General features: G+C 41.0%; 4 protein-coding genes across 5 annotated transcripts; 2 read left to right on the top strand and 2 right to left on the bottom strand.

Moving 5' to 3' along the window:
• The first annotated feature begins 262 nt into the window (after window positions 1–262).
• Window positions 263–7,803, top strand: LOC135486252 (endothelin-converting enzyme 1-like). The gene is made up of 18 exons (XM_064768921.1): window positions 263–782; window positions 1,079–1,292; window positions 1,533–1,646; window positions 1,911–2,083; window positions 2,292–2,360; window positions 2,587–2,706; window positions 2,954–3,037; window positions 3,223–3,350; window positions 3,596–3,683; window positions 4,042–4,176; window positions 4,448–4,624; window positions 4,949–5,073; window positions 5,277–5,326; window positions 5,431–5,482; window positions 5,721–5,788; window positions 6,041–6,249; window positions 6,498–6,602; window positions 6,852–7,803. Exons 1-18 carry the CDS (start codon window positions 381–383, stop codon window positions 7,026–7,028), a joined length of 2,490 nt encoding a protein of 829 aa, XP_064624991.1. The 5' UTR covers window positions 263–380; the 3' UTR covers window positions 7,029–7,803.
• Window positions 7,804–7,901: 98 nt separating this feature from the next.
• Window positions 7,902–15,883, bottom strand: LOC135486251 (grainyhead-like protein 1 homolog). 2 transcript variants are annotated; one of them, XM_064768918.1, is made up of 15 exons: window positions 15,620–15,883; window positions 13,516–13,749; window positions 13,186–13,315; window positions 11,791–12,872; window positions 11,560–11,654; window positions 11,213–11,401; window positions 10,625–10,779; window positions 10,302–10,400; window positions 9,969–10,041; window positions 9,655–9,755; window positions 9,485–9,531; window positions 9,066–9,190; window positions 8,773–8,858; window positions 8,497–8,561; window positions 7,902–8,305 (listed from the first exon to the last, which is right to left on the bottom strand). In XM_064768918.1, the coding sequence occupies exons 1-15, from the start codon at window positions 15,646–15,648 to the stop codon at window positions 8,167–8,169; spliced, it is 2,649 nt and encodes an 882-aa protein (XP_064624988.1). In that variant the 5' UTR covers window positions 15,649–15,883; the 3' UTR covers window positions 7,902–8,166. The 2 variants fall into 2 exon arrangements, with proteins under 2 accessions (XP_064624988.1, XP_064624990.1); XM_064768920.1 differs by lacking the exon at window positions 8,773–8,858 and having other exon boundaries at window positions 8,171–8,305.
• A 2,083-nt stretch (window positions 15,884–17,966) lies between these two features.
• Window positions 17,967–22,991, bottom strand: LOC135486174 (hydroxymethylglutaryl-CoA synthase 1-like). The gene is made up of 9 exons (XM_064768764.1): window positions 22,876–22,991; window positions 21,774–22,233; window positions 21,423–21,548; window positions 20,948–21,112; window positions 20,508–20,673; window positions 20,128–20,298; window positions 19,617–19,852; window positions 19,298–19,443; window positions 17,967–19,179 (listed from the first exon to the last, which is right to left on the bottom strand). Exons 2-9 carry the CDS (start codon window positions 22,216–22,218, stop codon window positions 19,117–19,119), a joined length of 1,518 nt encoding a protein of 505 aa, XP_064624834.1. The 5' UTR covers window positions 22,219–22,233; window positions 22,876–22,991; the 3' UTR covers window positions 17,967–19,116.
• A 56-nt stretch (window positions 22,992–23,047) lies between these two features.
• LOC135486175 (oxidoreductase NAD-binding domain-containing protein 1-like) lies at window positions 23,048–26,418 on the top strand. The gene is made up of 7 exons (XM_064768765.1): window positions 23,048–23,224; window positions 23,440–23,542; window positions 23,903–24,009; window positions 24,370–24,511; window positions 24,739–24,966; window positions 25,140–25,230; window positions 25,517–26,418. Exons 1-7 carry the CDS (start codon window positions 23,154–23,156, stop codon window positions 25,681–25,683), a joined length of 909 nt encoding a protein of 302 aa, XP_064624835.1. The 5' UTR covers window positions 23,048–23,153; the 3' UTR covers window positions 25,684–26,418.
• Window positions 26,419–27,204: the final 786 nt, after the last annotated feature.

Here is a 27,204-nt window from a genome sequence, read left to right as displayed (position 1 = left end):
AAACCAATCAAAACATTTGGTCACCACACTTATCAATCAGTCCTGTCTCCAGCCCTCAGAATCTTTCTTTCACCAATGAATCTACCACGCGCGGGGATTGAATCACTAATGGAAATGCAATGTTAGCGAAAAATCACTTATTTCGTTTCCTGGGTCAATATTTCAACTCTGTAAACACTTGATATATACATGTATAAGCGAAATGACTTGTCATTTTATATCAATACAAATGTAACGACGCTATTCAAGGCTGGCCTACTTCTGTTCAGATATCGCAGAGGGAAAGTCGACTTGTGACAGTAGAGTATACACATTTGCGAATGTTCTGTGTTTGTAATTGTATTTCTTTGTAAAATCATAAGCCAGTTCGTCCCGATACTATGTATGCCATGAAAAAAAATAAAACTAGACAGAAAAGCAAGGCGGACGCGAAGTCCAACATGGACCCACGATCTATCTTGAGGAGAAAAGGCAAAGATTTCGACGCCAGGCTGTCCATAGATAATGAAGGATTTACGGATATTGGTAACTTTCATACGGTAGAAGGTGGGACCGCACGGACTCCAGAAAATGGTACAGCAAGGACTACCCCGGTCCCTGAACGCCAGGCGACGGGTTTCGGAATGTGGAGACGTGACGACGGCCTACCAGGATGCCGGACTTGCTGTGAGAGAGTTCTAGTCTGTTGGGTGATCGTATCTTTGATATTTATTGCTGGAACTATCAGTTTAATTCTGTTGCTGCTTGATGGACGAATTGAAGTATGGAATCCTAAATTTCAGGTAAGGTTACACTGGCATTTGAGTACACAGAGTATTTGTCACATGGTGAGTCGTTTTTTTGGTGTGGTACGGTTTATTCAAAATCCTCCTTTCATGTTCTTTTACTCTCCAGGTAGTTTCACCAAACCCAAGACCAGAAGTGAATATTACAGAACTGGTCTTAGATCAGAGAAACTACATGTAGAGTATATACATATGAACAGTTCCCTTCCACACTGCTAGAATACACAAGTCCCAATGTTGCATTGTTGTACTGTCAACCTGCTGCTGTATCATCCAACTTTACGTTTCTCTAGAAAATAACCAAGTTACCAGACATCTGTATCAGCCCAGCCTGCGTCCAGGCCGCAGCCAGGATACAACAGTCCATGAACAATACAGCGGACCCGTGCGAAGACTTCTACACCTACGCCTGCGGTAATTGGGTTAAAGACAACGTTATACCAATTCGTCAGCAGGAGACTTCAGTTATCAATCAAATGCAACGCCAGATAACATTATTCTTCAAAGGTAACAAGAATCACATGGTCGATTTAAAATGAAATTCCATTTGACAAGTACATAATACCTGTATAGTATCACACTAACTGTTCATTCAATAATTTGGCCATGCAGGAGGAATAACTCCCCTTAAGGGCAGAGCGATCGCTCAAAAAGACCTTTCGGGAATATGATGAAAAAGCCCTTTATACGTGGAATCTTCTTCTCCGCCAAGCGTCATTACATGTTTGGATTGTTCCATATTTTCAGAGCAATTAGAGTACGTTATAAAAGATTCAGATTCGCAAATGTTTAGGACGATTCGACAGTTTTATAAAAGTTGCCAAAATTTCTCATCCCGGACACCAAAAGGCTTCACTCCAGGTACATGTAATTCAAGTATAATATACATGCACTTTCTTGAAATTGATGATTCTTCTCCCACCACTTGATACGCCAACAGCATAATTCAACAGTGATGACCCATGGTGCCAACAGTTGATATCGAAGGTCACAATGAGGAAATCGTACCTAGCACCTCTAGGTCCCGTGACTTGCAGTAGCCTTTGCTGCACTTTATGGTGAAAATGCCGTGTTTAACTTAATGACCCAGCGATGGCTGACGTATCCCTGTAATGGTATTTTCAGCCATGGATATTGTAAACGAGCTTGGAGGCTTTCACCTTATTGGTCAACCATGGACGCATGATTTTGACCTGACGAATTTGCTTGCCAATATGACAAGATATGATTCCAGCAGTCTGTTCGATGTTCGCGTCCTCAAGGATGGCTTAAACAGTAGTCGAGGAAACGTTATAACGGTAAGTGACAATAAATTTGGGAAATGCCACATGAGTCAGACAGAAGGTTTTTTAAATCTCCCCTTCAAAGAATCTAGCTTTCTTCCTGATACATTTCCCGCAGCCAATAGTGTTCCATCAAATGACAATAGATAACTTTTCTCAGCGAGAGGGCCTTCGTCGCAGAGTATGCGAAAGCTTATAATTTCCTTTATCGTCTTATATCTAGTTATCACCCCCGCAGAGATGGGAAAAGTTGATGTCACTGATCAATAAACCGAGAGCAACTACCACACCGGTACGTAGTTTTAAACCGAATGATATTACATTCGCCTTCCAAACGGCGCCTTCCAAATGAATATTTTAGAGTTGAAAACCACAGTGCTTTGTTAATGTCTTTTGCTGGATAGATCAAAGTGTGACATCTGCATGGCGTTTTCCTTTAAGACCAGCGCTGTTTACGGAGGTAGCATAGTAGTTCTTCATCCATCACTTCCTCATTTGCTCGCCGACGTTATTTTCAGGGTTACGCCAATATTCATGATTGGCTTGCCTCCCTCTATCGTTCCATCTACAGCGGTGTGAATACGGACGTCGATGCATTTGCAAAGGAAGTACTTGACGTAGCCATCAATATATCCTCAGTAAGTATAAGTTGACTAGGACGTCCTTCATTTCCATTGTTTGATGCTTGATGGGTGTGCTTCCCTGCAAGAGACGCGTGCACTTCCCCGCGTACCAGCAGCTGATCAGTGCAGTAGAACGTGTTTCATATCATGAAAAACACCAAAAAAGTACGGACTTAGGTCGCACTGCTGCTGTACAGATCGCCAATCCTTGTCACACCAGTGGTTTGGTATTTTGATCGACGGTCTCTTAATTTTTTTCCAGCATTCGTCGCCCATCAATTACGCAAGTGACTACTTCTGGAATGCATACAGCACAAATGAACTGTCCACCAAACTAACCTCCGAGGTAGGTCAATGCCAACACCTTGGCCCGCTTTCTGATGGTTGTTATTGCTTGCGCGTTCCGGAGTAAGCTATGCATGCTTTACAATCTTCTGCATCTCGGAATCCTCCTGTCGAATGTCACATCTCCAATAGTTGCTCTGCTCATTTTTAACCTAAACATATACATGTATTATGCTTCTATTTTAGATAGACTGGCAACGTTTTCTCGAGCTGATCACAAACAAGACTGGTCTGTATGAAAAAAAGTTCGTATATGTAGTTAGGCCAGAATATTTCCAAGTGCTTGATGCAGTGCTGGGAAAGGCAAGTAAAAGGTGAGAATTGCATTATATTTGGTTGTGTCCATCAAGGGACGTACAGCATATTTATAAGCTATCGCATGCTGGAGCCTGACGACCATCATGAGAGCGGCCTTTCGTGGCCTCCTTTATTAACCAAGGCCGTTTTACGTATTTGTATCAATAGACATAAGGTCTAAACATTGATATTTTCCGTTTTTTTTACATAGTGCATATCTACGCAATACATGTATCTTTCAACACGCTGTGTTTTCTTTCAGTTCCATCAACAATTTGATCTACACGTCCTTTCTAATCGACAGTCTCCCATACCTCTCACAGCAAGCCATCTCAAAGATGAGAACCTACGTAAATGTTCCACGTTCTGCAATCTTATTGTAAAACTAAGACCGGGCATCCCGCCTTGATTTGCATCAGTTCCACTTGCAAACTTCCATTTCGCATCGGAGTAATATTTCTCCGAAATAGCAAACTTGCACAAGGCAGAACTTGTTTTCTCACTCATCGCAAATCGCATCGTTTGCCATCTTCTCAAAAACACGCGACTCTCGCGAAGTAACTTGCTCAGCGTGTGGGTTATTTCAGCCAGGCGCTATATAGACGCCCCTTGTTTTCTAATGTTCCTCAAACAGTTTATAAGGGGCAGGGGAAGCAACCATAAGCAAAACCATTACATTGGCATCCTCACTGGACCTTTCTCTTACAGTACGGGTCGGAACTACCTGATGATGATGACACTGACCTCATGTGCGTGAATGATGTGTTGACGTACTTCCCCTCTGCCAGCGAACTGTTATACATCAAAAGATTTTTCTCTGGTAATATCGGGATGTTTCCAAAGGTTAGTCCAATCGTTGAATCGGACTGAAATTTGCTAGTTATGTGCAAAACTCGAAAACAATAAAAATAATCATCAATAACAACCGAATACTGCTGTCGATAAGTATAGTGAGAGAGAGTACCTGTGGCGGCAAATGGTGGTGCTTAGCGAAAATATCATATATATAACCACCTAAATCCCACGCCAAGGGTTTCCCTTTATCTTCTACTGATATTACTGCCTCTTTCCATTACGCTGTTTTTGAACTAAAACTCTTTCATTCTGAATTCAGATTGACGTCATGATTGATAACATCCGGAATGGCCTGATCAAGCTAATTCAGAACGGGACATGGATTGATAATTATCACAGAGAGAAAATCATTGAAAAAGTTAAATATATCAGGAGAAAGACTGGCTTTAATGAGGAGATACTGAACGAAGATAACATGAAACAACACACCACTACAGTCAGTATGACCAACTTCTAATAACCATGCAGGTGCTTGAATAGCATGCTGTCCTAAAATGCAAAAATTACCATACGAAATAAGGTTTTTGGTCCATTAATAAATCAATACGCCCGAACGACTAAGTTCTGAGCATCTGAGCACGTAGAAAATGAGAAAGCCAGTAATAAATTCCGCAAATAAGATTTCATATAAGCTTATAAACGATTTTTTCTATGAGAACGCATAATCTCAATTTGTCTTTCGACATGTTGCTTTTGTGTTCATTGCATGTGGCCTAGGTGTGTTACATATTCTCAGTAACTTTCAATATCATCATCACAGAGTGAGGTCATACCCGAGAAGTTCTACAGCACAGTAATGGGACTAAGGCTTGCCCAAACGCGACTCAAGTACCAACAGACAAATTTCTCAGTTAAGCCGTTTACACGACATTCCGGACCATTAAAGTGAGTTAATGATACCAGAGTCTTTCAAATTTGATTTGAAAGAGTCTGAAGATATCGCTTGTGGCTACTTTTTGCTGATATCACACCTATTGAACAGTCGAGAGAAAAAGGTGAAGGAAGAACTTCTTCATTGTCAAATTGGCGTCAAGTGGATCCAGCAAATTCACGCATTTAACTGACAAGTATAATGTTATCTGTTCCAGTCGTGAATTTACTGTAAACGCATTCTACAGTCCCCAAGAAAACCTGATAAGTAAGTGAATTCGTTACCATTTGCTTAGTGAAAACGAGTTTCCGATTTGAGTCTACCTGTTCAAGTTAGAGTGAAGATGTAAAATAACTCTTTCTTTGTTTCAGAACTTCAGACCGCAATCCTGGCGCCTCCAATTTATTCTGATGGGGCCCCAAAGTAAGTGCTACAAACGATTCCAATATTGTATCATCAGTTGATGACTGAATAAAGCTGTGTATCGACAGATTCATTTCGGTCATCCATTTTCTGCTCAGACATGGTATTCATGTATAAATTTAGAAAGGAGAAACTATTTTGATTTCGAAAAACATTTCCAGGCACCGATGAGAAATCAAGTCATACATTAAGATATCCGGCCGCTATATTTTATGATGAATGTTTGTTTTGCTTCCAGTTATATCAATTATGGATCCTTGGGATTTATTGCTGGTCATGAGCTGAACCACGGATTTGACCTGACAGGTAAGTATCCCCAGTGTTGTGCTATCCCCGGACTGGACAAGTCAGGCAGAGGTAGGCTATACCTAAACAGCCCATATTGCGTCCATTTCAAAGGAATCTCGCGCCAAAATGCATGCTGACATGAATTCGCATGGAGGCTTGGAATACCTATCAGAAAAGATGTAAGACTTTGAAATCATCATCTGTATGCATTTTCGGAATTCGTCATGATACAGCAGCAGGAAGCCTCAGAGGAAATTCTGTTTCTTTCAGGGAGCCTCTTTGACAAGTATGGTAACCAAATCCCATGGTGGCCTATAACAGCATCCCCGGACTATGATGAACGATCTAATTGTTTCCTGGAAGAGTACAGCAACATGGCAGTGAGATTTGAAACAGAAAATAAGACACTCGTGGTGAATGGCAGTAGAACGTTGCAGGAAAACATTGCGGATGTCGAGGGACTCCGAGCAGCTTATCAGGTTTGTTTGCGGTTCTGGTGTGATGTCTTCATAATCATTACCAAAGACGAAAAATTAAACCGAAAATTTTAGATTACGTTCTATCTTGACTATATGTAGAGAGACATGCAGATATGCGTGCTGTCTATAAGAATTCAGCGAGTACATGTACTGTACATGTACGGTTACGATTGTTTTGATCGTTGGTGTCTTGTTGAAGAGTTATCTTCAGTGTCTGATGACGCATTTTACTTTTTCATTTCTAAAAGGGGTACACGTCATGGCGTGGCGAAAATGGCATTGAAAAAATGTTACCAGGCTTCCATAACAGTTCTTACACGCCGGAGCAGCTCTTCTTTATATCAGCAGCACAGGTAATCATCAATACGCTGGGTAGAAAACATTCTGAGATTCAGGGTTTTTTCACTCCTACGTCATCGAGAGACGGATTACTAGTATATTGAAAACCACTGGTTTTACGAGAATGCGTAGTAGGTTTGGTCAAAATCGTCTTTGAAACAAATAGTATGGTAATAGTAGACGGCGTGCTGATGGTAATCCAGTTTATATCATGAGTTCCTCATGTCTTCAAATAAAATCTCAAGCTGTCTTATGATTTTCAGGTTTGGTGCCAGCGAGCACACACCTCAGAGATGGAACGAATAGTCACGGAAGAAGCCTCGGCACCGAATAGAGTCAGGGTATTAGGAATGATGAAAAATATTAAGGACTTTGCCAACGCCTTCAAGTGTAAATCAAACTCAAATATGAACCCGTCGAGAAAGTGTCACATATGGTAAACATTATCCCTGGTTTAAGGGAACATCTACTTTCAAGGGGATCTGCCGTTTTTGTAGCAGCCATGGGCTATGACTTGGCGTGATTTTCGTAGAAGAATCTGCTAGTTTTGTCGAGATATCACAGGAGAACATTGTTTCTTCACGAACGTACAAACCGCTGTGATGAGTCCGGACCAGAGGACCATGGACCTCCATAAAGAATAATTAACAAATAGCATAATTCTGGAACACTGCCTTTTATTCTTCCTGATGTACATATATATATACATAAACAATGATACAGTTGGGTGTGTCCGCCTCGCACTGGTGAATGTTTGCTTCCAAATAATCGGTCAAGTCACCACCAGTCCCGGGCCGTCACATTTCACGCCAAAATGGCAGCCGAAATCTTGGTGATTTCACAAATAAAACGTGAAGTTGAAAATGCTTTATGTCATCTGAAGCTTCAAGTCCAAACAACTAAAAGTATTCACTACATCACATCACCAAGATCAGAGCCATTTCGAAGCAAAATACAGAAAACTTTCTCGGCTAATTTTGAGAAAATGTATCGTCTGCATGTGTATGTGCTCTCCTCGTGCATGGCATATACACTGGATAGTCACACACGCAGGCGAACACGATGAATGCCAGCTGAGAAGTGACTTTGTTTGGTTCACAATAGTTAAACAGTCCACCAATCATACACGCCCAAAGTCATAACACGGCAAATTACCATTACACAGTGAGTACTGTCCATTTTACAAAGCATTTAGTAAACTGTTTACTTCAATTACACACTTTTAGCTTTCTTTGTGCAGTTCCATTTGGCCTTTGAGTAACTTTCGTTGTATTAATTAATCCCCTTATCATCAGTCAGATGAAGTAACAGACGGCGGACGAGGCCGGCATGACGTAAAGCAATAATTAGTGTTGTAATGCTTGATCCAATCCTTGAGAAAAGAAAGTCTACCCGGTATGACTTTTTGAGCAGTTGAATTGATCACCATGTCAAAAATCACATGCTATGAGTGAGCTCTTGTCAACCTCAGCATTACATGCGTCAAAATTTGAATTAAGTCATTTAATTTAAGTATTAGCTATAACTTATTGCTGACTAGAAATAAATGTTATCTGAACTTGTCCATTTTGTGAACGTTTATCTGTATCTAAGTATGCTTGGTTCTATCTCGCTCAGCTGCACGTCATATCCAGCCTCGTGACGAGCAATCTCGATCTCAAAGGTTGATTCGTTGATGTAGTTCTGTATGATGTCATCATCCAGTTTGACTATGATCCTAAAATATAGAGGTATCTTGTCATCATGCATGCAATTAAAAAGCTTCTGAGAGACAGAGAAGAATTTTGCCCGTTCGTACCAGCAGTTATCAACAAGAACAGTTACATTTGGTGCTGTTGGAAAAAGCTATATCAATAGAGGAGCGAGTCTCCTCAGAATCATTTAGCTATCACTGCAAATATGACTTACCCTTTCATAGAATGCTTGTAAACATTGCGAATTTCATGAGAAGGCACTTGAAACTTGTCCGCGATCTGAAGGAGAAAAAAGGTACGGCTAGAAAAATAGGTCATCGTTTGTCTGAACGTATTTGATCGTCATTTTCACATTGATATGAAAAAAGAATGTGCGGGAGCTATTTCAAAACTGCCTCTGTTTTTGGTTTCAGAAATATCGAATCTAGCATGTCATAATCAAAAATTTACGTTCGCCTACATGTAAGTTCTAGCGCAACTCAATACTTACTGCTGCTTTCAGACAATTAGCCGTTGGCAGCCTGAGGACTAATGCCGTAAATGCTGTCTCATTTCGTCTTCTTGCGTACAGCAGAACTGGAAGAAAGATTTCATGAAGTCTATATAACGAACTTTCTAATGATGTGAAAGTGAATTGGTCAATTCGATCCATAATATAGTATACTCCAGCGAAGAATTCGGCGATTCAGAACAGAGTAGACCCATGTCCCTTGGGGAAACCTCAGGCAATGCTCCATAAATGAATGAAAGGCAGGTTAGTGATTGAGTAGGATGCATACTCACTTTTCTGGCCATCGTCCACCTTCGGCTTCTTCGACGGAGAGTATGTTAGAGTCTGCGAATCGTGACATCCACAGTTACACTGGCATGTTGGAGATGGGCTTGGATTGGAATACCGCGTACCGGTACTGGAAAAAGTGGTATAACGTGGTATAATGTCGAGGATTACTTACTGTTTCCGTTCACCTTAGATCATGTAAGTGCTAAATAGCCACTCTTACGCAATCCTCATAAGTCGGTTCATCCCTGTACATTGTATATTGTAAATTCCACCAGATACCATCACGCCTTTTAAGACGACAACACCCATGTTGTGACAAAATGTTGGCGGTCTTTCAGGGGAAGAGCTGCCGTCGCGACGGCCACGCCAGGACATGATTATATTCAGAAGACTCAGCCCGCGATCAAGAATGAACACTTACCTTGGGCTTGGGTATCCACACTTGTTGTAAAGATTTTGGTTTGGTACCTGAAAATGCAACGGATAAAGATAAAAAACAAATTATCAGTGAAATCGGCCAACATCCGAAATGTATGAACTGTAACTTCGTACAAGGAACGGTATATCTCTGGCCGACGTCGACTAACGTACCTGATAACCATAAAATAGGAAGGGGGTCTTCTCCAAATCCAGCATTGAGTAAAATTCAGATCGATTAGATGCAGGGTGCGTCTGGACGGGTCTCCGACGAGCTGAAATGTAATCAATCTCATTCAATGGAAGTAAAGGTATGTTTTCTTTCAAATTATGCTTGAAGTTTATTTTGTATGATTATGACATCTAGAAACCAGGCAAAAACTAACTTGTGTTTCGTGGATAACTTTCGTTAAGATGTCCTATATTGAGACCCTCATTTTGCCAAAATTACTGTTTTTTTATTTATGTGATGTTTATTTTCTTCTTACTTGGTCGACTTTCAGCCAAACGAATCTTCGCCTCTTTGCGCCTTTCCTCATCACGAAGCTTTCTCTCAGCACCCTGGAAGTGAAATAACCATAACAAAAGTCATTTTTCAAAACCATACAGACGAAGTCGTTAGATATATTGGTGCAAATACTGCAGACTGCATGAACAATGATTCAGAGCACCATTCAAGAGTTCTGTCATTCTCAAGGCCTCATTGCTTCTTTGGCAGAGGCCGCAGCAGGAAACTGTACTCTGCCTCAGTGGACCAAACACTGGAAATGGTTAAGTAGAATCGGACCTTATGGCGAACGAATCGAAAAACCTTAATTTACCTTATCACAGAACGCTTTGACTTGGCAGTAAGCGCGATGAACAGGAAACCGATCCGTCACTTCCTCAAATGTGTCGATTTGAAGATGGAGCGGCACACCCTGGAATCAAACCATTTGCTAACGATAAGTATCAAAACGTCAGAGTCAGAAACACATTTGGCAATCCGTTCAGGCAGATTACTGGCTAATTGGTTAAAAACAAATAACATACATGTATATACACTGTAAGTGCAAGAAGTTCTCGCCAAAAAATACGTAACTTTTGTCATTTCTAAGCAAGACGACATAGATGAGTCAAGTCGGGGCCACATAGGATGCTTTACCTTCACTCCTTTTTGGTTGCTGAAGTCCGTGCTAAGACAGTGAAGAGCTATGCTAGCCCTCGAGGTCCCCTCCCGAGGCCGCCAGTGGAAGGAGAGGGCGTTGTGGGCAAGTTCGTGAATGCTCTCGATGATGATGCCACTGCTATTCTTCGTATCTGAATATCAACAAGTATATCATTAAGCACCTCTTGCCATCTGCGGCATAGCACTTTGCAAAATCAGAGGTGTATAAAGAGATGTCACGGTAACAAACACAGAGGTACGAATCGCAGTTGGAGCAGAATCATGGTCTGCAATGAGGAGTTTCCCGCATCTTTCTCGACCTGTGACTGATGACGAATTTCTTGAATTGTGTCTTCTTTGTGGGCCACTTTCGTGAGCTCTTGTGAGTCAGGTGACTGGAGACCAACTGGCGCTTGGCCGAATGACTCCATCTTCGCCTATCCCACTGTAGAGTACCGTCATAAGGAGAGGACGTGACACAGCTGACATAATACTCAGCCTGAGCAAGAGTGAGAAAGTGAGTATTAAAAGGAGAGGTTCTGATTCCGATACGAATCCCGGTATCAGGATGTCACTGTCACTCACCAATATCTATGACCCTCTGTTTGACATTGTGCTGACGGCTATACCAGAGCTCCCAAGCAGCGCTCTCCTCCACATTCTTTTCACAACGTAAGACGACGATCACCACAGATTTGACCACATCACTTCGCAACAATGATGGTTCCCTTCGCGCTGACAGGTTGCATTCCAGGGTTAGTCCATAATACTGACCTAAAGAGTTGAATAACAAAGTACGTTTTTCGGGGACGACTTGGAGAGGCAGTTGTTTTTTTACAACGAACTTTGTTGTATTCTCATCACAAATCCTTTCGTAATTCAAACACCAATATTTTTATGACTAAAATCAAAAGCTTTGATGATCAACTTACTTTTATTAATGTATGTGACTCTATCTTCATCCAGCTTTTGGAATGTTGAGGTTGGTGCTTCGAGAAAGTAATGGAATCCAGTATTGTCATGATTTCTGAAGAACAAAAATGCGAATGTGAGGTGCAGGTGTTGCCAAAGTTGAACGTGGACTGTTGCGAGCGCTGGAGAACATGACAACGACCATCAATTTTCCATTATTGCTTTTCGTTCTCTTGACGTGTTCAACTTACCGTTTAGGTATAGTCATCTCCTTCCCTTGTCGATTCGTGCAAGTGCTGCTTCCAGTAGACTGCCTACGCTTCGCTTTGGGCGCCGCACTGGAACCTTTTTCAACCGTAAACTGGCTGTTTCTGGTTGGTTCCAACCTTGGAGATGGGTGGGTCGGCGATACACACGAATCCGAGATACCACTATCGACAGAGAGGACTTCATGTCGATCAGAAGCGTTACTCTCGCGAGGATTCATTTGCTGAACGGGATGAGATAGGTGGCTGTTCACACCAACACCATTTGTAAATGTTCCTTGGGACATTACAGGTGATGCATCTGAATTTATTTGAACGTGTGCACTTTGACTGAATGTAGTTTGGCAGTTTGTGGAAGGGGTCCATGTAGTACTTGGGTTGACAGTCCGTTGTATTACGGTATCCAAGTTATCCATCACATGGGCATTATGAGTATCATATTTTACAGCAGGGGAACGATGAGTTTCATATTTTATCGTCGGCGTATTGACAGTTTGTGCTAACGTTTGGTAGTTTGGTTGAGAGATCACTGAGAGTGCCAAAGGCTTTGAATTCAATGCGGCTTGGAGTGCACTATGAGACTGTGCTACACTTGTCGAAAAGTTGGGCACGTTGTTGTTGAGTGTATCCATGGAAAAAGTAGCGTGAGCCTGTTGTTTCTGTTGATTCGGTTGTAAAGGATGAAACGTGGGGATTTGATTTAGCTGGAAGGTTCGATGTTGCTGTAACTGCTGGATCATGGGCGGAACTGCGGGTTCTTGGTACTGCAGAGGTTGCGGAGAAGGACTCGGCTGAAGCGTTTGATGTTGGACTTGATGCTGCCCTTGCTCTGTTGGCGCTTGGGTTTCATTCGCCTGGTGAAGATTGTAAGTCATCTCCGCATGGTTTGGTCGCCGCCTTGCCTTCTTTGCATGCTGCTTGTTCTTCGGTGGAACGTTCAGCTCTACTGTTGTCTGTGGTCTGGCCATTGGTATCGTATAAACTGGAAACTGTCCATAACCTGATGTATGTGGCACACTGCTTTGGCTGAATATAACCATTTGCTCCCGGGAAAGTTCTTGACTGGTCTAGAAAGCGAAAGTAATAATTCTCACTTTTTATTACATTTAATAGAACATGAATGAAGCTGATGAATGGAAGCCTATTGGAAGGGCATCGACATATCACTGTAGTCGATTGCAACTGTTCAAGACTAAATAACCACCAGGCTGACACACCATGCCACCACACATGTAGAGATTATTAGTAAAAATCTAGCCAAGACTTATTTATAACCAGACAGATCAAATCCGATAGCAAATGTTACTGGTTTGTCGAAAGCAAGTAATCGTCCGTCATATTTTATTCGCTCGTGTGTTTCTTCCAATGAGAAGTACTTACCGCAAGGATCATTTCAGACTCAGAGGCTCGAACTACGCGTAGATCCTGCGGTTTTGGGCTGTCACTGTGGATAGGGCTGGCTTCGGATTTAGCCGAGTCGAGAACGAGTAGCTCATCTACTGTTGTGATTCTGAAGAAACAACTAAAGCGAATGAGAGAAATAAAAAAAACCTTTCTCATGTTACACATATCACATTTCATTCTCTAAAAGCTCATAACATTTACGATTGGACTGTTATGGAGTCCTTGCAACATCAGAACAGTCTTGCAGAACAACAACATTCGAAAGAACCCTTTTTAAGTGATTAAAAGATGTTAAGGTTTACTTACTTATTAGTGTCCCCGATCTCTACGTAATGGTACTGTCCCTTATTAGTATCAATCGGCGGGAGATTTTGGTACTCGTGAAGCAGGGCCAGGGAATCTGCTCCCTCGATCGCATTCGTTGCCGCGGTGAGCGGATGACCGAAAAAGGCGTTGACGTCTGCGGGAATGTTCTCCACGGCAGACTTGTCCCAGCATATGTAGGTATCACTAACTTCCTTAAACAATCCTTCGCCATGCCTGAAAAATGCCAGAAGTTGTAAATATATTACAGTATCAGGCAGTGACCGAAAAGGGCATTGACTTTTTCCCGGAATTGATTTGCATATTCATAATAGGTTGGTATCGTCAACTTCCTTGTACAATCCTTTGTCTAAATCTACATATAAGAATAAAAAATAAATAAATTTTAATTTTTTTAACCGCATTCACTTATACACGTACATGTCCCACCGCACAGTCAGGTTTCAAGATGGACAAATGCAACCTAAAGCAAAGGCAGAAACATAAACGGATCTCTCAAAATTACGGAATTTTCACTTTTTTACAGAAGATGGCAAAGTAATTGGCCAAATTGCGATGGATCTTTTAAATGAAAGATTTCGATGTGCTACAACAAACGGCGTTTCTTCTGGGGTTTTTTTGTTTTGTTCGTTTAAAGTGAAAGCCGGAAAAATTCACCCTGAAAGAGACAGGGGTCAGGCCGACAGCTTTAAGTTTGATCAAGCGTTTTCTCGTATATTATTATGATTGCGATCCCTGGCCGCACTAGTCGGAACTATTTCGATGAATGAGTACGAGAATATGGTTGCTCTCGATCTCGGATTACCGAACGTGAAGAGGGCGACCGTATAAACTTTGAATTCAACATGCTTGAATGGAAATTCGCCTGAGCGTGCCATTTCCGAACGTCAATATTTCAACATATAGAGCACTACTGTTTGGATGTCCTGTATACATAGTCATTAATAACACGCTAACAAAAGCACAATTCAAATCCAATCTCAAAATCTATACGCCAGAGAAAATAATCTCATTCTCAATTCATATACCACTTGCTTTGTGGCTATATCGTTATTTCAAAGAACCGTGTGAATAATATTGCGCGGTTGACCTGGTTTGTATGTCATCGGTTGAAAGGCTCGGCGCTCTGGGCGAGGATCTCACTTCGGGAGGGGTCACAGAACGGACAGAAGAATTCATGGGGTCTCGTGATATTGTTTGCGAGAAAAAGCAGGTGGATCCCTTTTGCGTGAATAATCAAAGCACCTTCTGCCGCTTTTGAGGCAGGTGATTCTCGGGCATAAGAAAGAGGCTGTGATTGTCCCCAAGCGACTACATGTACATCACGATCCGAGTACCTGATATTCGGTATTGGTGGTTTTTACTTTCTATTAGTTACCCCTTCCATTAAAAAAAAACATATTTCGGGCCACGCGACAATTTTAACTTACTCATTCCCAGTGGATGAAGCTGAGATATACATTGAGGATGTTCTCGAGCTCAGACTATGATGTTAAGTGTTAAATTAATTATGGCGAAATAGTTCAGAGACACCTTTACTTTAATTTCTTGATTTGTCTCATGCAATTTTGATTTGTTGCTTGCTGTAAATAACTATACATTACTGTTGTTCTGTAATCTTCTAACAAGGAGGAAATAAAGAAATATATAAGAAATATATATATAAAGAGTTTAAAGCTCAGGTTGTGATTTTTATTTGCTCAGCTCGAAAATCAACTCTGGTGACATATCGCGCATATTATTAGATTATAAAAGCTATTAGATTATCATGCATGTTAAGTATTTAAAGTTCAGGTGTTGACTTCTTTTTCGAGATCACTTCAAGTTGAAATTCAAAATCTGAAGTTAACATGCTATCAGCGACATAAAACTTAATATTTATCCGAGACGTGACATAATTATGAATCTATCCAATTCCTCAATCATCAATTTCCAGGAATAACGCCAGTAAAGACAGCACCAACCTAAAAAATACTTCCTCAAAGCAAAACCTGATTCCTATATACAAGTGAAATACTATATCAAGTACCAAATCCAGTTTTACCAGTCGTATATAAATATGTTCTAATTCGGGGACAAGTCTTACCTTTCTTCTTTCTGGTCCACCGATGCCATGTTCGAAGGCAAACCAGTCAGACGGGTATCAGCCGTTTGAAGATCACAATAAAACCTGTTGGCCCGTTCCGATCAGAAGTAGTCCAAATTTGCGAGGAATGATTTATACAATTGGATTGCAACCAGGAAGAAGCAAGCGAAATACTTCTACAGTTCGCGGAGGCCAGATGTTTGTAGATTTTCTAAGAATTTGAGATTTCGTCTCCCTTCTCCGAGAGGGTTACGGACTATGAACGATATGAGACACGGTTGGGCGGATTTTGGTCGGGCATACAGTGAATAATGAATACGTTTACAATGCATTTATGCCCAAGGCGCTTCTCATACACACATTTGAGATACGTCTTTTTTGCTTTTCAATAATGATTATATTCGATAGGGGATGACACGGATTTTACATTGGCATGCAAATCCTTTAACGTGAAGGATGAATAGACTGATTACCTTAAGCGGTGGAATGTATAGCGTCGCGGACCATGTTTACCCGGATTCAAAATCATGAGCTGCTGTTTATGGTGCTCCCCCGTTTGGACCAGGTTCATTGGTAGTCAAAAGGAGGAAGGGGACAAAACTCATACTGTCGCAGCGATTCGATCGCAATCACCACTGCCCAGAGCTTCAACCCGTGTACCATTCTATATGGACGAAAACAATCTGTCTCATCATGTATGAGCTGTGTCTTCGAACATAATCACAACCTGTGCGACACTTTTCGTCTCACGAGACGTAGTGTCCCGAAAAAGGATAGTTGTACTCTTGTTTGTGACTGGATGGGTAACTTAAGCCTACGTGCAATTACTGAAATCATTGTTTTCACAGTATAATACACATGCGCCATCAGAAGTAACTTTTCATTCGGTCTGTTCACTAAAACTATTCGACTGCAGAAGCGTATAGATTTACCAGTTGTGAATATGATTCAGACTTGGAAGTGACACTTCCATTCCAAACCGAAGTTCATTAATCAGATATGTTTTCCATTCTTGTTTACAGCTCCACAAACTCCCCAGCATCTCAAAGATGCTTTCGTGCACTTGTCGAAAGTTCAGCTTGACCTCGCACTACCCATGACCCCGGCAACAGGTCCCACCCACCGCCGAGACGCTGAATATCAGTTATAAGGTGCATCCATAACTATTTGAAATTACAATAGCCCAGTTACAGCAGGTGAATACATTTTCACTGGCAGTGGATGCGACCCAAGACGGGACAATTCCACTATTGTCTGGTGGAGACGCAGAGGTATTGTGAGAAAAAATAGCTGCCGGGCGGCTTTATTCAGCCTCTGTTAGGACCTCGGTGGGGTAATTGCGCTTTGCATCTTTATCATCAAGCACCTTGACGATGAATGTTCCTGAGTTCTGGGGGTTTTGTTGACTGAGCGTTACCATAGAAATGCAAGATGCATTTTTCAAAATTGTCGACTGGCTCCCGTCTTGCGAGGTGATTGATCAGTACACGGTCTGATAACGGCGCTGATTTCTAAATGTCTCTCGCTCAAAACCGTGGTGCTATGCCGGAATGTGACTGAAAGACGAGACGGTTCCTCGTCGATTGTACATTATTCACACATCGACAACGGTAAATAATGTCCCGCTGATGCATGTCCAAATTGATATACAAGGATTTTGATTGTTATAAGGAAAGACCGCACCTCCAGATGGCCTGTTGAGGAGTGGTTTCGCTCGATATCGACATAATTTGTAAATCCAAGATTGCGGACCAAATCGTGTGGTCCTTGGACTCTTTTGAATACAGTAATTTGACCTTCTCTATGGACGTTATATATATGAATGTCACAGTCAAGGTTTGGACTTGTAATACGGATGTCACAGTTACGATCTGAATCATACTGCGGTCGTCATAGTCAAGACTCTGACCTTATATTACACAGATTTCACAGGCTATGGTTTTATGGACAACGTCACAATCTGAAATTGGGGACAGACTGGGGAGAAGAGAGGTTTTGGGCCTTGTGGCCAAGCTCCCAGGGCTCCTAACCCAATCGTGGCCAAGCTCCCAGGACTCTTAACCCAACCGTCATTGGTTTTTGATACAAATGCATCATATCACTCCAACAAGGCACTTCACTGGAATAACCAATACCTTTGAATAATATTTATAATGGAGATTCCTAGTGCTTTGCTGGGGCAAACAAAATACCCCCATTCAGGTGGATAATAGCTTGTAATTGATGCCTCCACCTTGGTCAAATTAGAGTCAACAGAGCAATGAGCCAAGCTGCGCCACACACCAGTCTGTTCAACAATGAGGACAGAATAATAATAAGAGGGGTAAAATCAAAACTCCAACAAGTATTTACATAATACATGTATTTAAGTGTTCACAAAACAGTGGAATGATTTCATAAATGAATATCACACATCATCTCACAAGGACTAGTTTATATCTATCATAACAGGCGACTACTCTGCATACAGAATGGCATAATTTTTTTCTGTGCCCCATGATTGGCATCAATAGACTGTTTCAACTTGAAATAATCGACTTCTAAACAGCACCTACTCAAAGGAGAAAATATTTCTCCATCGAGGACTTCTCACCCCCTCTCTAGCAAAAGAAATAACTGCTCATACTTGACTGAATATTAAAAATGCTGCGACAGCATTTATCATTTACATGAAAAGGCAATCCTTACAGGCCCTTGACCCCCTCCCCCTTCCTTACATTGTCAGAATTGTGAAACACATTGATGTTTATTGAAAACACCTGATACAGTGACATATAACAAAGAAGCAAAACAACTGTGTGACAAAATCCTTTCAATGCAAATGCAAATCTTTCTGTTAGCACAAAGGTTTGATGTCCAACAAGACAAATGTGCAAATTAGCATGATTAATTTCAAAGTTCAACTTAAAATGCTGAACATTCTAAAGCTTTTGTTTTATAGACAAAATAATTAGTAAGAATTTGATTTTATTTTGAGTATTATGAACGGCAGAATTCCACTTTACCTAGCTCCATCATATCATTTTTGCCTGATCCCCCCCCCTCCCCGCAGTAATCAGCAGGATGTTCTAAGATATACAAGATAAAAAGATATATTGTTATAAGTATACAACATCAAAATGGCTGGCCAGGCAGACAGCTGAGGAGTGATACACCTCAACGGTCATTCCGGTGTTAAAGCATAAAGGTTGAAAAACACATCAGTGCTGTAAAGACCAAAATATTTAACCCACTTTAAATTCAGTACACCATTTACAACTGAGGACAAAACAGCTTTTCGTTTAAATTTGCAAATAAATGATAACCATTATTTTCAATTGCCCTGCTTTGCCTTAGTGTGTCTGAAGTTTTTTGATCAAGGAAAACTTAAATTAAACTCGAAAATATTTTGGAGTGTACAGCACTTAAATCAGTAGTTATCCTGAGTAAATCTTCCTAACACATAGGCTTCGTTGAGCTATACACATCATAAGCATGTTGATAGAGTCACCTCTGGCCTAGCTGGCTGGACTCCCAGTTCTCTGAGAGTCAACGACTTGAGACACACCAGCAATCTTTGTCTGCAATAAAAGAAACCACATTTTATTAAGCTGCAATTACTGTGAATGTACTTATTACATCATTTAAATAAAACCAACTTGAGAGAAACAGCTGAAGAAGAATAAACAACACACTAACCTGGGTATCTGGAACTCCTGTATATCTTCCCTCCATGGGTATCAATGGTTTTCTCTCATACTTCTTTCGGTGCATTTCATCAACATGTGTAAGGTACCACGTACCCGGGAAAAGCACATCTGTTGATCCAACGGGGGTATAGGGCGCTGGCAAAGCAAAAAGATAAAATCATTCCCATATTTAAGAACCAAAGTATGCTGTATCAATTCTGTTGTCAGTATCTGGCCACCTTTTGCAGCAAATAGGAACAACATGTGGAAGCGAACCATGCTATTCAGGCTCTTATTAGTGGCACCAACCAAAAATTGCTTGGAAATACCTTTATGATGAGTCTCCTCTCTTAGCTTCATCGCTGCATCAAAATCAGCTGGCGGGACTTTCTGTCTTGACGCCAATCTGGTGTTTAAATCAGCAAAGCTCAACCTCAGTTTGTCCAGACTGGACCCAGGAGAGGCATCGTCACTTGCTCGGACAGAGTAAAGGGTTGAGGCAAGTCCAGAACCATAAGAGAACAAGACGATCCTTTTTCCACTGAATTCTGGTGTAGTTTTATAACTGAAAAGAACCAGCATTTGTTCTTGCATTAGGGAAGCAAACAAGGATCAAAGACAGCGATTCTTGGGAACTCTTTTTCCCCTGCAGTAACATCTAAACATTTGTTGTGTGCCACTACGGTTTAAGTTAGCGAATCAGTCTTTAGCTTGGGGAGGAGTGCATAATGAGCTGCTCATGCTTCTCACTAGATGAATCTAAAAAGTGATTCTTCATCCAGTTTTGTTTTCAGTCTCATTCAAAGGACAGTAAAATGGTGTACCAAACAGTCTACTTACGATGATATCACAGATGCTAAGCCTCCATACAAAGATGGCGTGTACATGTTTCCTACACTCTTGGCGACCAATAATGATGGTAATGTCTTCTGTTTAAAGATGTCACTGCTTGCTGTCATACAGGCTTTCTCAACGTCACGATTAAAGAATGTGTCTTCTAACTTAACATCTCTGCAGAAGAAAACAGAAAATTATGAATTCGAAAATCCATCAAATCAATGGTACAAATAATTTATAGGATATTTTCATCAAGACACTGAGTACAGTTCTTAACATTCTGTTAGAAACTGAGATGTATTGCCAAGACCAATGGGCTGAGCCGAGGTGTATCCCGGACTAATTTGATGTCTGTGTTACTCTGAATTTGTATTGTCCCTTACCTTATCGCTTCTAGCCCAGCATATTTTCCCTGGGAGGAGGCGTTAGGATCACAGAGAAAATCATTCAACATGATGCGAGCCAAAGACTTTTGGACAAGTTTGCAGAATGGTGTATGAAAGAGGAAGGCATCTCCTGAATCTAGCGTGAATGATTCAGCAGTTCCATCTGTAATGAATATGAAATGATTTTTTATCAAACTCAGACACCTCTTGGCAAAAGCTTATGTCAACGGGTAATGTAGTTTTTTAATACGGTGTCTTTTGCAACATCTACCCAAGAGTTGACTTCAGTAACCATAATTAGAACAATCTTAGAACAATGAATATGTATACGTCATGTTCCGAGTCGGATGACAGAATGTAATGGAAAAATTGACATTTCAGTCTTTGCAACCATGACGAAAAAAATCAACATTGAATTGAATACAGGCATTACTTACCTTTGGCTGATTTTTGTGCTACTTTCTTACAATAGAGCTGATAACATTTATCTAAAGCACTGAGGTAGCATTGGATGGAGAGTTTGCCATCGACTACAGGGTACTCGGACGTCAGGTCTGGTTTATAGAAGTCGTAAGCATGTTGCATGTGCGTTGCTCTGAGACCTGAAACATGAAAGAACCTGTGAAAATACCCAACGTCACTATGTACATGCATTCACTTAGGAACGAATTTAGAATCCCCGATCACACCCCAAAAAAGGTCATCGGTTGACTAACCAAGCACCACTATTCAATGGATTTATAGTTGAATGCGATCAAACTACGTCATTTCCGATCGGGGATTCTAAAGTTTAGCCTTCACTTATGTAAACAGGAACATTTTCAACTACTCTGACAGCCCAATTCGATTACAAATGCATGAATTATCTCCAGTTTCAACTACGGCGTAAAGTCATCAAGCAATTTTTCTAACCTCTCTCTAACACAAGTGGAGCGTGAGGTCCAACAAGCATGGCCACAGCTCCAGCCCCACCGGTACACCGGGCATTACCAGTTGCATAGACTGCAATGTCTCCAGCGACAACTAGGGCATAACGTCCTGAAAACAAAGTTTGGAAGGTCACTTTACTAGATCAACAATGTTAAGATAGTATTTTGACTCCAGCTTAGCAATAGAAGTACTAGCATCATGGAAATTATCTAAAGCTATTTAACTTTTTTATCAGTTCAAAGCCTTTGAATTAAACATTACCACAGTTTCTTCCAGGTCAAAGTCTGATCAGGAAAGTCTTTTTGGAGAGGTTTCAATGACGAGTGGACTTACCATTCCATGAGCTCGACTCCACCCAATTCACAGCATGGAACAACGCAGCCGTGCCACCATAGCAAGCATTCTTACAGTCAATGCCTTCCAAGTCCGTGTTGCCTGCATCTTCAAACAACTGCATCAAAACAGTTTTGGTACTTTTTGATTTATCAATGATAGTCTCCGTACCAACTTCTAAGTAGCCAATGTCCTGGTAAGATATGTTATTTCTTTCAATAAGTTTTTGTACAACAGTGAGACAGAGACTGTTGATGTCCTCACAGTCTGAACAGAAGCCCATCTTCTCCTGGCCGAGACCAATGGTGTATTTTCCAGCAGATGCTCCATCAAATGCCTCCAGTTCTGTCTGGTCAACATACTGAGAAGGAAAGTAGAGCTCCAGGGCAATGATGCCAACATCTTGTGGCCAACCACATTGCTCTGTAACCTTGGATCCTGGCATCTTTGGTTGTTGAGGCTGAAATGGTCAAGGTTGTCAGGTTGGTTAGCTGAGCAGAGATTATTCAGAAATCAAACATCAAGAGCAGACTCAATGCTGGGTAGGCTCTCGGCACAGCTGTAGGCTATGGTTGATATGGTCATGGACAGGTCCAGGAACACAAAAAAACAAGAGGGCTCACCAGACAAGTGTCGAAATGGAATCATGCAAATGAAATATTTTGGTCTGGTGTCAACTTGGGCCAGCACATACATGCTCCTCCCTGCCCTGCCCCACCCCCTTCTGATCGAAATCCCCCAGTTAGGAAGGCCAAGGGCAAGGCCAAGTTATAAGGAGTTTGTTGGGCAAGTAAGTTTCATAACTTTAACAAGTCCATGCAGACTCCAGCTTTCACACAAGTCATCTTGGTACACTCCATTACACAGCTATCCACATAGAAGCATCCCTAAAGATGAAGACTAACAGCTAGCTAATGACTAAATGAGCTGCGATGATGAGCATGAAATATCTTTTCTCGGACGATAATCACAACAAAAAACCCATAAAAGAGGCGAAATCGAAAGTCGGATAGCTAAGGAAATTTTTTTTTAATTTGTATTAAAATCAGACTATCTTAATAAAGTAATTGGTACCAAGGAGGATCATAATTTATCTACCTACCGAGTCAATGTGCGTTTCACAAAGACCGTGGTGATCTATGATTGCAAATGCGTAAGATTACGACGAACACCTCGCCACGACATAGTCATGTGTACACTTAATTTCGGATGTCAACATCGCGCAAGCGCCGATCGGAATCGACCAATAGAAATCGTCGCTTTGTGGATTGACCTCCTTGCCCTTGAGCCTTGGTGGACTTTGTCAGGAGAGCAAAATCGTACGATTTCCCAGTCCAATGACATAATAATTACCCCAAACTGGCCATAGCTCATGGTCTAATGTTTGTACAACACGTCCTTAAAAAGTGCCTCTTATTATGGTTCACCTCAAGAAATCGTTATCTTAAAGGGTAATGACACTCTTTTAGTGCATAGGCCAGCAATTTTTGAATTAGGCCTAAACACCTGAAATTCCGCCTGAAATAGAAATGCATTCTGCCATGCAGTGCAGTGACACTGACAGTGTGCATGCAGTGGCACTGCAGTGTGCGTGTGCTATCAGTGATATACAATGAATAATAATATGATGAATGAAGAGTTTCACCTCTATCCCTCCTATTTTCAGACAGATTCTCTCCTATCTCCCAAAACAAAGAGCCTTTATAATGTCGGTGGTAGCTAATTGCCCAGATCATCTAGAAAGAACGGCAGACAAAGGTAGAGAAAATGTAAGACTTACTTGCTGTCACTCAATAATCAGTAGTAAACAATATCATCACAGTTGCACTTGCAGTGTCAGTTGTCATGTGGCTGCTCCATGTTCTCCATGTAGGGCACTCCTTGAACCCAAATACTTGAAATAGTGGTAATGATGAGGACGGAAAATTGTCCAATAAATGCTGCAGAATCATCGGTAGTGAGATGAACTAACAGTAGGCCTACACTACAGCAGCAGTGATCAATTGTCTTTTAAATGAATGTTAAGAACACGAAAGCATTAATGATAAGTCCTTCCTCCCCCGATGTGCAGTCCTACTGCAGAAGACACTGAACAATGACTATCTTCCCATTTCGGTATGTTTATTCAGGTAAAAGTCAGTGCTCTTGTCAATTATGTTGGAAATGCCTCGCCATCCGTCAAGGCAGTGCAACTAAAGATTCAGGATCCGAGATTCAAGTTCAAAGCTGGGCAATGGTAAGAATATGTAGAGTATGTGTACTCCTTTCTCTCAAATATGATGGTAAAATAAGCTGTGGGAATTTATGTTTTCTGACCCCTTTTCAGAACAGAACTGTTCGTCCAGGTTTGAGAGTAGTCCATGTATAATGCTCAGTAATAAAAGGTTTTACTTTCACTTGGTGTACTTGTGACGTACTGACTAAATGAGCAGCTGCAATGGATCACTGCTCTGATTGTCCTCACAGCAGGTTGTCCTCCTTGATATGTCGTATGAAGTAGTAAGTAGTTAAGTTAATGTGGGCATACCAAGTAGCTAAGAAAAGAGAATTATTAGTTCATCTTCTTGCAATTTTAAACTCTATTCTCCTATTCTAGGGTTGATGTGTTCATTCCTGGTGTCCCTGTAGTTGGAGGGTTTTCAATGTGTTCAACATATCAAGAACTGGTATCAACAAAACTGCTTCACCTTGCTATAAAATATAGTGAACATCCTCCTGCTTTATGGGTTTGTAAACAGGTAAGGGTTGAATATCATGCACTTTAAAGCGCTTCACAATAACTGTCACTATCACATGGACAAAGGTGGGATCAGACCAGACCGATCCCAGGATGACGTGAAGAGATTTAGAGCCAGGAGTTCATCAACTCTCATCATGTTAAGAATTGCATTTTTCTACTAAACGTACTCGGGGAATGATACCATAAATAATGTCAACTTAGATTGTATGTTTTTCCATGTTTCAGTGCAAGAAAGGGGACAATGTTGTCGTTCGTGCAGGAGGTGACTGCTTCTATGATCCAACGACGCAAGAAAAATGGCAGCAGCCTCACCAGCTTCTTCTGATAGCTGGTGGAATTGGAATCAACCCAATACTCTCCATACTCAAGGAAGCGATACAAAATAGTCAAAGTGGTTTGGAGAAAGTTGTGTTGCTTTACAGTGCAGCAAGGACAAATGAGGCAATATTCAAGGTACCGTTGGTGTCCAAAATTCCAGGGACGGACAGAAATGTTACTTTGGGAGGTTTTTAAAGGAGTCATTTACTGAGCTTTGTCGTTTTGTCAGACGAAGGTCGTGACAGAGAATTTACCAACAACCAATGTCTCAATATTGTGCCTGAAACCTTTAGTCATTTACATTTCAGGAGACCATTTTTGAATTGGCTAAAGATACCCGAGTGCACTTTGAACTGTTTGTCACGCAAGAGCCAACCACTCCTGACGATGATGTAATATGTAAGTGTGTTTTATTGATCATGTGGTCATTACTAAAGTTAGTTTTTTTTCAACTTGGAAACTTTGGACTTTGTATGTGGTGTCTTTTGGACTATCATCAGTCTTGTAGCACATGTACATGTAGTGCGATGTTACAATTAGATGCATCCTTCCGAAGAAGGGATGAAAACTGGTTTTAACTTTAAGCCATAGATGATGCCACTACAGCTGACACAATCCTGAATTCGATTTCATGAATTTATATGATAGTTTGATTCAAATTGATCTATGATTCTGGTTTTTTCAGGTGGCAGGTTATCATCTGCACACATCAAAAGGAACACGGCCAGTTTGGACATTGAAAAAACACATTGCTTCTTATGTGGGCCTGGCAAAATGATGGAGGACATGCAGACTGCATTGACTGAAAACGATGTGGGCATAGATAGGATCTATTATGAAAAGTGGTGGTGATGGAATTATAGTCCAGAGCATGGCAGAGGTTGTACTCTGAAGACTTTAAATTTACCAGTTAATACTATTCAGGATCTCTACTTCCAGTGCATTCGAATAAAGGGTTTTACTGAACTATTATCGGCCATTTTTATGGGTGCGTTTAAATGTATTTGCCAGTAGAGAGCATACACTGATATCAATAATGACTGGATTATGAACTCTAGTCTCTTCATACATCTGAAGAAAAAGTCATTTTATATTTGGCACGGTTTGCAGGCTATTTTTAAACAGACTGCATCTGAGATGTGACCAGTAGATTGTGATACGCCCAAAGAAATCCACCAATTACAAACTGCAATGCTAATTTAGACCTGATCATGTACCAGATGGGTAGTACAGTTATCCTGTCAGGATTTGTTTCTATTATTCAAGTCGGTTGGTAAAATCTATATTTTGCTCAGTTAATTTCAATTACATTTGAATTCTGTTCCTCTACTCTGAATACAACGTGTATTAGATGCTGTCGTGATAGGTTTTCCTTAAAAATAATGAGTGTCATTATAAACATATTTGGCTCTATCATCAAACTGTTGGGGTTGAGTTTCAAGTTTTACCTGAGTTGTTGTGATGACATTTTTGTTACAAAAACCAGCCCCAGCAAACACAAGTCAGAATAATATATACAATTTACTGTCATTTTAATCAATGTGTGATATTAAAAGCTAAATGAAATTAAAATATTTGGTGATTACATATTTGTTGTTGACTTGGTGTATTTGCTAATAGGGGAGCAAGGGACCCCTCCCAAGGGAGAAATATGTTTAGCTTGTACTTCGATGGACTGACTTGGCCTATAACCCAACTATAGCGTCTTATAACAGAATAGAAGCATTCATCTCTGGATGTTGTGTACCATTGCAAGCCGACCTATTCGTATTGGAGAAAGACCATATACGGACAGGACAACTGTCCCTTTTAATGCACTCCGGCAAACTTGATAAATACTGTTTGAACAGATCCTTTGGGACCTTGACTCCTGCATCTCTCGGAGCCTTGGTTTTACTGGTGAAACCCAATCGAACCTGAGAATCGGCAACATGCCACGTGTCCCACTACAACTTGTTTGCCTCTTGGACTGAAAAAGACCATTTGAATGGAGTTCACATCATAGCGCATCTCATTTCAAGGAAATGTATTCATACTGTACTGAGAGAGGTCACTTGAATGAAACTTGAGATAAAACAACAGCAGCTGATGAGCAGGCCATGCGTCCTTTGCAAACAAAGGTATTCGTAATGTTCTGAGAGAGGTCATTTGAATGAAACCTGAGATAGAACATTCAGAAACCGGAAAGGGAGTTAACTTGACAGTTCCGTTTACCTTCTTGCTAATCAAATACAGAACTTCCTACGGTACACAGCCAGTGGCTCATGTTTGTGATTACGAATAGGTCATTGGACAGTTTGAATATGCTCACCTTGCTTTTGGACAAACAAGTTATGTTTACAAATAGTTTTGGACAGACCTATTTAACAACAT

The sequence above is a fragment of the Lineus longissimus genome, chromosome 4 (genome assembly GCF_910592395.1).
Source record: "Lineus longissimus chromosome 4, tnLinLong1.2, whole genome shotgun sequence".
Lineage (NCBI taxonomy): Eukaryota > Metazoa > Nemertea > Pilidiophora > Heteronemertea > Lineidae > Lineus > Lineus longissimus.
The sequence above is the reverse complement of the archived record's forward strand: the minus strand, read 5'-3'. Positions and strand labels throughout refer to the sequence as shown.